Source organism: Mesoplodon densirostris, chromosome 6 (genome assembly GCF_025265405.1).
Source record: "Mesoplodon densirostris isolate mMesDen1 chromosome 6, mMesDen1 primary haplotype, whole genome shotgun sequence".
Taxonomy (NCBI): domain Eukaryota; kingdom Metazoa; phylum Chordata; class Mammalia; order Artiodactyla; family Ziphiidae; genus Mesoplodon; species Mesoplodon densirostris.
The window spans coordinates 24613371-24624886 of record NC_082666.1 but is presented as its reverse complement, the minus strand read 5'-3'; the positions used below and the strand labels follow the sequence as shown (position 1 = coordinate 24624886).

At 42.0% G+C, this 11516-nt stretch overlaps 1 protein-coding gene across 1 annotated transcript in view; it reads left to right on the top strand.

The window, feature by feature from the left end:
* The first annotated feature begins 1188 nt into the window (after nt 1-1188).
* XPA (XPA, DNA damage recognition and repair factor) overlaps nt 1189-11516 on the top strand; it is a 47213-nt gene continuing 36885 nt past the window's right edge. The window contains exons 1-2 of the mRNA XM_060100979.1: nt 1189-1479; nt 5466-5576. Of these exons, the coding sequence (XP_059956962.1) occupies nt 1308-1479; nt 5466-5576 (283 nt within the window). The 5' untranslated portion in view covers nt 1189-1307. The remainder of the gene's footprint in view (nt 1480-5465; nt 5577-11516) is intronic.

Below are 11516 nucleotides of genomic sequence, written 5' to 3'. Positions count from 1 at the left end.
ATTTGAGATTTTTATCACCTGGACAAGATCAATGGATGGGGAGCAAGAAGAATCTGAGGAGAAAGGGAATAGGGATGGCTTGAGGTCTCTGTCTCCAGTTCAACCAGAAGAGCTCAGCATTTCTCTGCTTTATATAAGGTCCTCCAGTTTAAATATACATATATTTGATAGATTAGAACCACTAGTTTGTGCTTCTCAAACTTTTATCATTGAATATTAGTGGGAAACCTCAGTGTGCCAGCTTGCTCTAAAAACTAGTCCCAAATGGTATAGGTAGTAATTAGAACTTAATGTTTTCTGGCTTCAGTTAGGTTTTATGTGTAATAAAGAAAAAGCATACATTTTTAGAAAATCATGCAGTGTTTCTTTTGCTTCATTTGCCACACATTTGGGAAGTCAGAATTTGGCCCAAATCCAAACCCACTGTCTACCTGGTGGCAGCTCATCCACACTGAAGAAATATTCCAAGGAAAAGACAGCCGAGCTCAAGCATACCAGCCTTGGGAACCTGGTGCTGCATTTGCCTGATGTCACAGCAAGTGAGAGTTCAAACCCAGGTGCTCTCATTTCGAATCTAAGACACTGCCCCCCTAGGCCAGGTGTTGTAAGTAGTCAGACCAATCATCTATTGATCTCTCTTGATTGGCACTACTATTACTACTAGCTGCCATTTTATTTTATTATTTCATTTTACATTTTTTGGCTGTGCTGCTGGCATACGGGATCTTAGTTCTCCAACCAGGTTTGGAACTCGCGCCCCCTGCATTGGAAGCACGGAGTCTTAACCTCTGGACTGCAAGGGAAGTCCTGCCATTATTTTTGAAAGCTTTTTATGTGCCAGGCATTGTGCTGAAAGGCTACATCTAATCTTCCCAACAACCATGGAAGTGGTTCCGTAATTATCATTTTACTACTGAAGAAACTGAACTCAGGTTAAATAACTTGCTGAAGTCACGCAGATGGCAAGTGTCAGAGATAGGATTTAACCCAAGTTTGACTCCAAAGTCCATATTCTGAACCACCAAGCGAAACTATGATTTTAAAGATGACCATCACCGATCTCAGCCACGGCCCTCCCCCTGGGTTACAAGCCGGCCAGTAGTCCCCGCCGACGCGTGCGCAGACTCCGCCCGTCGCCCCTCCCTTTCCCACGAGCTTCTCAAATTGCGCAGGCGCTCTCCTTGTCGGAGGCTGAGCCGTGGAGCAGGCGCGGAGGCGGTGGCGGCGCCGGTGGGGCCTTGGGCACGCTTCGGGGAGCCAATGCGCGTGCGCGGGGCTAGAGCCACAGTCTTTGGGGGAGCACGGAGATGGCGGCCGCCGGGGGAGCTTCGTCTGAGCCGGCGGTTTCAGAACAGCCGGCGGAGCTGTCTGCCGCGGTGCGGGCGAGCATCGAGCGGAAGCGGCAGCGGGCGCTGATGCTGCGCCAGGCCCGGCTGGCGGCCCGGCCTTACCCGGCGACGACGGCTGCGGCTACCGGAGGTTTGGGCCCGGGCGGCGCCTGCCCCTTCTCTTTCCTTGCGGACCAGGGCTAGCGTCTTGGGTGTGGCGTGCACTCCCTTCGCGTTTCCGCGCAGACCCTCCCGCAGTCCCAGGTGCGGGGGGTGGGGGTGGGATCCGCTCAGCGGGCGTTGTCACAGCGGGCTGTCCGAGACCACAGGGCGACTCCTGACTCCCAGCCCTGGCCTTTCCTCCTTGCTCTTGGGCGGTCCTTAGCTTGGGAATGCAGCCGCCCTCGCCGTCGGGAAATGCCAGCCAGTGCCTCAGTTCTCCCTTTCTGCTCTCTTCCTGCAGCTTCCACCGGTTCCAGGGGTGGTTTTTGTGTAAAGCTTGTAGACCTTGTAACACATTTAACTAGTGGTTCTGCACCAGCTTCCCTCAGTCATCTATTCAACACAGGGTGATTGAGTGCATATTCCGTAACCGGCACAGTGCTTGCTCCGTGCTGGGAGCAAACAGACGTTAGCTGCTGCCTTCGTGGGGCTAACAGAGTGGCACCTGTTGTGCTTCACGTTTTTCAAATTGGCTGATTTGATTCTCACAGCTAACCTGTGAGAAAATAATTAGGACAGGGTTTGGTATCCGTGTTTTACTGAGGTGGTAACTGAGGATCAGAAAAGGAAAGGGGGTTTGCTCAGGTGCATCCCAGTAAGTGCAAAGCCTAATCAGGACTAGAACTCGGGTCATCTGACCCTGGGTTCGGGGCCTTTCCTTGCTCACCAGCTGCCTCTGTTATACTAGGCATCTCTCTCACCCATAGGAAGAAAGGCTGTTATTCTTGTTTGGATTTCATCTTTCCCTTTTCTTAGGGCAGCCCTTGGCGGCTTATTTGTCTCTTTGCCTATCATGTATGTGTCTATCATGTAATTCTCCAGTGGGGTCAACTAATAATTTTCCTCAGGGAAATACAGTTTGGTTGACATGTGGTTCTTCAGGACCACCTCTATAATGTGAAGCACAAGTGTTCTAAACCTGTATCCATACTGTGTGAGCAGTTGAGCACGGTCAGAGCTGTGTCATCCACTACCCTTTTTCATCAGCCAGAAGTAAGAAAGAGTGAAAAGAGCGAGCTGCGTGTCTTGATATTCATACTGACACTGAATCCGCAAATTGCAACCAGTTTTAATGGTTCTGGTCTCATCCTTTCTGCTTTATAGTGGTTTTCTTTTATTCCTTTCCCAACTTGAAGCATTCTAGGGTCAGGACAAAAAGTTGTCCATCTGCATTGATTAATTCATATTCATTATTCCATAAAGGTTTCTAGATCTGTACTAAAAGACCGTGGAACACCGGTGCAAAATAGAGCATAAAGTGGTATTAAACTAAACGTCTGATAATGGAAAGCAAGGTAGCATGAATATTTTGTTAGATTTCTTAGGTATTTGCCAAAGAACTGAACTGTGTTGCAACATTGTGTACAACCTGCTGTGCTTCAAGAGTTAAGTAGGTGCTGAGATTTTTAATCTTTTTAGTACTTTTATTTCAATGTACTGTACAGTTTTCATTTTCTGTGTGTGCTATGACATGCCATGAAAAAGACTGAGAAGAACTTGCTTAGAATGTGTTGCTAAGAGTAGTGCTAAGGGCCTGGGGAAAAAACAAGGCATAGCAGTAGAGAGAAATTGGGCTTTGTTTTTGGCATGATTTACCAGTGTTCAGGATCCTGCAGATTATGGTCTTGATTACCCCAGCTTCCCTTTTTTTTTTTTTTTTTTTTTTGACGTATGCGGGCCTCTCACTGCTGTGGCCTCCCTGGCCGCGGAGCACAGGCTCCGGACGCGCAGGCTCAGCAGCCATGGCTCACGGGCCCAGCCGCTCCGCAGCACGTGGGATCCTCCCGGACCGGGGCACGAACCCGTGTCCCCTGCATCGGCAGGCGGACTCTCAACCACCGCACCACCAGGGAAGCCCTCCCTTCTTAATTCTTACTGCACCCATGAATGATCATTCTAATCATTCGCTACGCTATTCATGAAATGAGAATCATATTCTGATACATTCATTGATTTCTATCCAGTCAGTAAATAGTCGTGGAATGCTTAACTATTTTTCAGAATTACGGAGGTAAAAGCACTCAGTCTAATGAAGGGATGTAGAGAGATGGACAGACAGTGTAGTAGCATATGAGAATTGCTGTTAACAGTAGAAACAGGCTTATACTCTAATTCCTTTATTTAATAAATTGAGGCCAGAGAAGGGGAGTTTAGACTTAAGCAAGATAATACTTACTAAATTTGTCTTAAAAAATGAGTTATAACATTCATACATTAATGTAAAACGCGCTCATCTGAATTTTACCTATGTGAATACTCATGTCAATACCACAGCAATCAATATACTGTACAGACACTTCCAGAACCTTAGAAGTTTCCCTAATGGCACTTCTTAGTCAACCATTCACCCTCAGAAGTAACTATCATTCTGACCGTTTGATTAGTACTGTCGTTTTTTTTGGCGGTACGCGGGCCTCTCACTGTTGTGGCCTCTCCCGTTGCGGAGCACAGGCTCCGGACGCGCAGGCTCAGCGGCCATGGCTCACGGGCCCAGCCGCTCCGCGGCATGTGGGATCTTCCTGGACCAGGGCACGAACCCGTGTCCCCTGCATCGGCAGGCGGACTCTCAACCGCTGCGCCACCAGGGAAACCCATCAGTATGGTTTTAATTTGTATTTTCCTAATTACTTATGATGATGAGACCTTTTTCATGTGGTTACTAGCTATTTGCATATCTTCATTTGTGAAGTTTCTCTTCAGGTCTATTTCCCTTTTTTTAAGTTGGGCTATTTGTCTTTTACTGGTTTATAGGATTTCATTACATATTCTGGATGAGTCTTTTGTCAGATATACATATTGCAAATAGCTTTTCCCGATTTGTATCTTGTCTTTTTACTCTCATAATGGTGTCTTTTGATGAATAGAGGTTCTTAGTTTTAATCAAGTTCAATTAGCAGTTTTTCTCTTATGATTAATACGTTTGTGTCATGTTGAAGAAGTTTTTGGCTACCTCAAGTTCATGGAATTATTCTCCAGTGTTCTCTTCTAGAAGCTTTATTGTTTTACCTTTTACCCTTTGCATTCAAGACTATGATCCATTTAAACATTGTTTTGTGTATATTGTATGAGGTAGAGTCAAAGTTCATTTATTGAAATGACCATCTTTTCCTCACTGTTTTGTAGTACCTTTGTCATAAATCCTAGCATCATTTTTTGAAAATATTATCTTTTTCTCACTGAATTGTCTTGGAGCCTTTGCTGTAAGTTAAGTGACCAAATATGTGTAGGTCTGTTTCAGGACTCTCTCTTCTACTATCAATACGTTGGTCCCTTTGTTTTAGTACTATACTATCATAATTACTGAAGCTTTGTAGTAAATCTTTAAATCTGGTAGTGTAAATCCTCCAGTTTTGTTCAGGATTATCTTGGCTATTGTGTGTTCTTTGTATTTACATATAAGTGTTAGATCAGCTTGTCAGCTCCCATTACTCCTCCCCCTCTGGAGCGTGCCTGCGCGCGTGTGCGTACGCATGCACACACACACACACACACACACACGTGCGTTCCCACCCCCCGCCACTGCTGCGGTTTTGAATGGAATCACATTGAATCTTTAGGTAAATCTGGGGAGAATTGACTTATATTTCTCTTAGTGGTGTTTTCAGTATAGAGGTTTTACACATCTGTTCCTAGGTATTATTTCTTAATTCTAATTGTAGATTCTTTTGGATATTCTGTATACCTAATCACATCATCTGTGAATACTGTTTTACTTCTTTCCAGCCTTTATGCCTGTCTTGTTTTCTTGCCATAGTACAGTGGCTGGGACCTTCATTATAATGTTGAATAGAAGTGGTAATAGTGGACATCCTTGTCTTGTTTGATATATATTAAATTTTTAAAAGTTCCTGTTTATGCACAAGGGAACATAAGGGCTTACCTAGTTCATTTGTTGACCACTCTTACTTTTTGTAGGGATGGCTAATGTAAAAGCAGCCCCGAAGATAATTGACACAGGAGGAGGCTTCATTCTGGAAGAGGAGGAGGAAGAAGAACATACAATTGGAAAAGTTGTTCATCAACCAGGTAAAGTGTGTTTTCAGAAAATAGATACCTAGGTTGGTCATTTTGAGTAACATGCATAATTCTTTGCAAAGTGATGCTAGAAAATGCCACATTTAGTCTAGTCACTGAGCAGGTTGGCTTTATAAGAGTGATAAAATTTGGCAGTTTTGCTAGTAGATTAAAAATGAAACAAATTTGGCAATGATTCATTCAACATGTGGTTTGTGTACTTAGGGTTGATGCTCTCTGTTTTATAATAGGCAGGCTGATAGAATAAATACTTAAAAGTATTTTGATAGGCTGAAATGAGGGACTTGAATGCAAGAGATAAAAATTTAGGTCTTTTCTTTATGTTTAGAGGAAAAAAAGTGGTCTGTAAAGTACAAGATAGGTCTGGCATAAAAAGAATAATAAAATAACTATTATCTAAGGTTAAAGTTTTGGTAAATCATATATATCTATATCCATCCATCCTCTGGATGAGGGTACTTTCACACTCTTTGAAAAAGATAGTTTCACTTGATCATAAGTTTGAAGCCAGTAGTGGAATATAACAGCTTAAAAAAGCTATTTCAGTTTTGGTTGTAGCATTAGAAGTGTTGTGTATTCATCAAGGTAGGTGGTAATCCTGTTCTCTTCTGTGTGTGTCTAAACTATTGTTTTCAGAAGCTGACACCTGAAGGATTAAAATACTTATTTTTAGTTTGTGTGCCTTTTTTTTAAACATCTTTATTGGAATATAATTGCTTTACAATGGTGTGTTAGTTTCTGCTTTATAACAAAGTGAATCATCTATATATATGCATATATCCCCATATCTCCTCCGTCTTACATCTCCCTCCCACCCTCCCTATCCCACCCCTCTAGGTGGTCACAAAGCACCGAGCTGATCTCCCTGTGCTATGTGGCTGCTTCCCACTGGCTATCTACTTTACATTTGGTAGGGTATATATGTCCATGCCACTCTCTCACTTCGTCCCAGCTTACCCATCTCCCTCCCCGTGTCCTCAAGTCCATTCTCTATGTCTGCGTCTTTATTCCTGTCCTGCCCCTAGGTTCTTCAGAACCATTTTTTATTTTTTAGATTCCATATATATGTGTTAGCATATGGTATTTGTTTTTCTCTTTCTGACTTCACTCTGTATCACAGACTCTAGGTCCATATACCTCACTACAGATAACTCAGTTTTGTTTCTTTTTATGACTGAGTAATATTCCACTGTATATATTGGGTGCCATATTTTATGAGGGCTACTGACAAGTGTATATGTCCAAAACAGGGTGGTCAAAATGGAAATATTGCAATTGGCATGTGAGGAACAGTTGTCAAAACTGGATATGTTTGGGCTTCCCTGGTGGCGCAGTGGTTGAGAGTCCGCCTGCCGATGCAGGGGACACGAGTTCGTGCCCTGGTCCGGGAAGATCCCACATGCCGCGGAGCAGCTGGGCCCGTGAGCCATGGCTGCTGAGCCTGCGTGTCCGGAGCCTGTGCTCTGCAACGGGAGAGGCCACAACAGTGAGAGGCCCACGTACAGCAAAAAAAACAAACAAACAAACAAAAAAAAACTGGATATGTTTAACTTAGAAACACTTCAGCTGCCTGCAAATGCAAGAAGTATTCCTCTATGGAAGACAGATTATACTTACTGTGATTTGCTCTGGAGGGGAGAATTGGAACAGTGGGTAACAGTTACAGTGAGGGAGATTCCAACTCAGTACAGTGAACTTGTACTTTGCACTAAATAGGGTTTTGGCACGTATATCATGTGAGCCAAACCATGTGGAGTGCTGCCTCTAAATAGCAAAGCATTGGAGGGGTTCAGAGATTGAGAGACCACTTGAGCAGGATGTTTTAGAAAAGCCCTGTATCAGGAGGGAATGCCTTGAATTCAATGACCTGTAAAGTCCTTATGATTCTGTGGATATGAAGATTCACTGTAACTGTTTTTCTATAGATTCCTGAATCCACCACAGGCTTATAAAGCTGTGTTCATTTAACAGGTCATGCAACAAACATTAATTGAGAACCTACTGTAGTGCCTTTCTGCTTGACTGAGGTGTGTATGTGGCATGTGTCATATACTGTTATTGACGGTAGGGCTGCTGCTTGCAGTTAGCACTCTGGTAGCGAATTTGTGCAGGTTAGAAAAGGTGTCTCTTATTCACAAGCTGGCTGCATACAGGGAAGGCAGGGAGAGGCTAAAGAAAGAGTCAGAGCACTCCAGATTGGTAGGTGGCAGTTTTAATAAGCAAGGGAACTTTCTTACGAGGCTTGTCTTGGGTGGCTGTGAGTTGAGTAGATCTCCACACCTGCTCGCCAAATCTTAAAGTATATGTAGAAGCTTTCACTGGGTTCAGCTGCATATTCAAGTCCACGTGGTCTCAACAACACCATACTCTCTCAAGGCTGTGTCCTTGAAACAGCTCCCACTGTGGGAACGTGGGGCAGAATGTACATCCCAAGGAGAGAAGGAGAGAGTGAGGAGCCTCTGATTGCCTTGGTCCAGCTCACAGGTTAACCAGTGGTCACATCCTTGATTACCTCTTCCACAGTGTCATCTTTGGGAGAGAAATTAGAAAAAGACCCTCTTTCTCTGGGCTGACTTAGCCTGGGCCAGGGCTCATGGCTTAAAAAGTGGTCATGGGCTGCATTTTGACACCTGTTTGCCCCCTTGGGCAGGTGCCTTTGCACAAGGAGCCTACTTTTAAGACTTTATGTGGATGACCTCTATGGGTAGAAGAAAACGGGGAGAGTAATTAATATTTTCTATCACTTTTTTTTTTTTTTAGAGTGAGACACTAATTTCTGTACTTGGCAGAATTTCAGACAGTCACAATGATGAAAGGGCTTGAAAAGGAAAGGAAATGGGCTTCACTAGGTTTATAAAAGTTTGGATGTCTCCATACATACTGGAGAGGGGCCCCGTGGATTAGGACACTGCACAGGGAGATCTCAAAAGGGGGGTTAGAAAAAAAAAAAGGAGGGGGTTAGGGTGGAGCTTCTGCAACTCTTGACTGAGGGAGCAGTAGAACCTCTCCTTTGGTAAAAAGCTAGATGCCTATGGAGAAGAGGCTGGTTGCTTCTCTGTGCTTTTCTGCTTCCTAGGACTTTTTTTTTTTTTTTTAATGTTTTAAGTTACTTACAATTGGTGCAGCTTAAGAGCTCTTTCTTAGTTATTTCTGGGATATACATTTTAAAGTAATAACTAGAATTATGACTTATAACATTATACCAGAACATACAAGATTTTTAGAAATTTCATGTAATGTCTGAAACATTTATATTAACATATTTCCATAAATAACCCAAAGAAAGCTTAGTATTAGTTGTTTTTTTGTTTGTTTTTTTTATACTGCAAGTCCTTATTAGTCATCAATTTTATACACATCCGTTTATACATGTCAATTCCAATTGCCCAATTCATCACACCACCATCCCCACCCCACTGTGGTTTCCGCCCCTTGGTGTCCATATGTTTGTTCTCTAGATCTGTGTCTCAACTTCTGCCCTGCAAACTGGTTCATCTGTACCATTTTTCTAGGTTCCACATACATGCGTTAATATACGATATTTGTTTTTCTCTTTCTGACTTAACTTCACTCTGTATGACAGTCTCTAGATCCATCCACGTCTCAACAAATGACTCAATTTTGTTCCTTTTTATGGCTGAGTAATATTCCATTGTATATATGTACTGCAAATTCTTTATCCATTCGTCTGTTGATGGGCATTTAGGTTGCTTCCATGACCTGGCTATTGTAAATAGTGCTGCAGTGAACATTGGGGTGCATGAGTCTTTTTGAATTATGGTTTTCTTTGGGTATATGCCCAGTAGTGGGATTGCTGGATCATAGGGTAATTCTATTTTTAGTTTTTTAAGAAACCTCCATACTGTTATCCATAGTGGCTGTATCAATTTACATTCCCACCAACAGTGCAAGAGGGTTCCCTTTTCTCCACACCCTCTCCAGCATTTGTTGTTTGTAGATTTTCTGATGATGCCCATTCTGACTGGTGTGAGGTGATGCCTTATTGTAGTTTTGATTTGCATTTCTCTAATAATTAGTGATGTTGAGCAGCTTTTCATGTGTGTCTTGGCCATCTATATGTCTTCTTTGGAGAAATGTCTATTTAGGTCTTCTGCCCATTTTTGGATTGGGTTGTTTGTTTCTTTAATACTGAGCGGCATGAGCTGTTGATATATTGTGGAGATTAATCCTTTGTCCATTGATTCATTTGCAAATATTTTCTCCCTTTCTGAGGGTTGTCTTTTGGTCTTGTTTACTGTTTCCTTTGCTGTGCAAAAGCTTTGAAGTTTCATTAGGTCCCATTTGTTTATTTTTGTTTTTATTTCCATTTCTCTAGGTGGGTCAGAAAAGATCTTGCTGTGGTTTATGTCAAAGAGTGTTCATCCTATGTTTTCCTCTAAGAGTTTTATAGTGTCTGGTCTCACATTTAGGTCTCGAATCCATTTTGAGTTTATTTTTGTGTATGGTGTTAGGGAGTGTTATAATTTCATTCTTTTACATGTAGCTGTCCAGTTTTCCCAGCACCATTTATTGAAGAGGCTGTCTTTTCTCCATTGTATACCTTTGCCTCCTTTGTCATAGATTAGTTGACCATAGGTGCGTGGGTTTATCTCTGGGCTTTCTATCCTGTTCCATTGATCTGTGTTTCTGTTTTTGTGCCAGTACCATATAGTCTTGATTACTGTAGCATTGTAGTATAGTCTGAAGTCAGGGAGTATGATTCCTCCAATTCCGTTTTTTTCCCTCAAGACTGCTTTGGCTATTCGGGGTCTTTTGTGTTTCCATACAAATTGTGAAATTTTTTGTTCTAGTTCTGTGAAAAATGCCAGTGGTAGTTCAATAGGGATTGCATTGAATCTGTAGATTGCTTTGGGTAGTAGAATCATTTTCACAATGTTGATTCTTCCAATCCAAGAACATGGTATATCTCTCCATCTGTTGGTATCATCTTTAATTTCTTTCATCAGTGTCTTATAGTTTTCTGCATACAGGTCTTTTGTCTCCCTAGGTAGGTTTATTGCTAGGTATTTTATTCTTTTTGTTGCAATGGTAAATGGGAGTGTTTGCATAATTTTTGTTTCAGATTTTTCATCATTAGTGTATAGGAATGCAAGAGATTTCTGTGCATTAATTTTGTATCCTGCAACTTTACCAAATTCATTGATTAGCTTTAGTAGTTTTCTGGTGGCGTTTTTAGGATTCTCTATGTATAGTATCATGTCATCTACAAACAGTGACAGTTTTACTTCTTTTCCAATTTGTATTCCTTTTATTTCTTTTTCTTCTCTGATTGCCGTGGCTAGGACTTCCAAAACTATGTTGAATAATAGTGATGAGAGTGGACATCCTTGTCTCATTCCTGATCTTAGAGGAAATGCTTTCAGTTTTTCACCATTGAGAATGATGTTTGCTGTGGGTTTGTTGTGTATGGCCTTTATTATGTTGAGGTAGGTTCCCTCTATGCCCACTTTCTGGAGAGTTTTTATCATAAATTGGTGTTGAATTTTGTCAAAAGCTTTTTCTGCATCTATTGAGATGATCATATCATTTTTCCTCTTCAGTTTGTTAATATGGTGTATCACATTGATTGATTTGCATATATTGAAGAATCCTTGCATCCCTGGGATAAATCCCACTTGATCGTGGTGTATGATCCTTTTAATGTGTTGTTGGATTCTGTTTGCTAGTATTTTGTTGAGGATTTTTGTATCTGTATTCATCAGTGATAATTGGTCTATAATTTTCTTTTTTTATAGTATCTTTGTCTGGTTTTGGTATCAGGGTGATGGTGGCCTCATAGAATGAATTTGGGAGTGTTGCCTCCTCTGCAAGTTTTTGGAAGAGTTTGAGATGGATGGGTGTTAGCTCTTCTCTAAATATTTGATAGAATTCACCTGTGAAGCCATCTGGTCCTGGATTTTGATTTGTTGG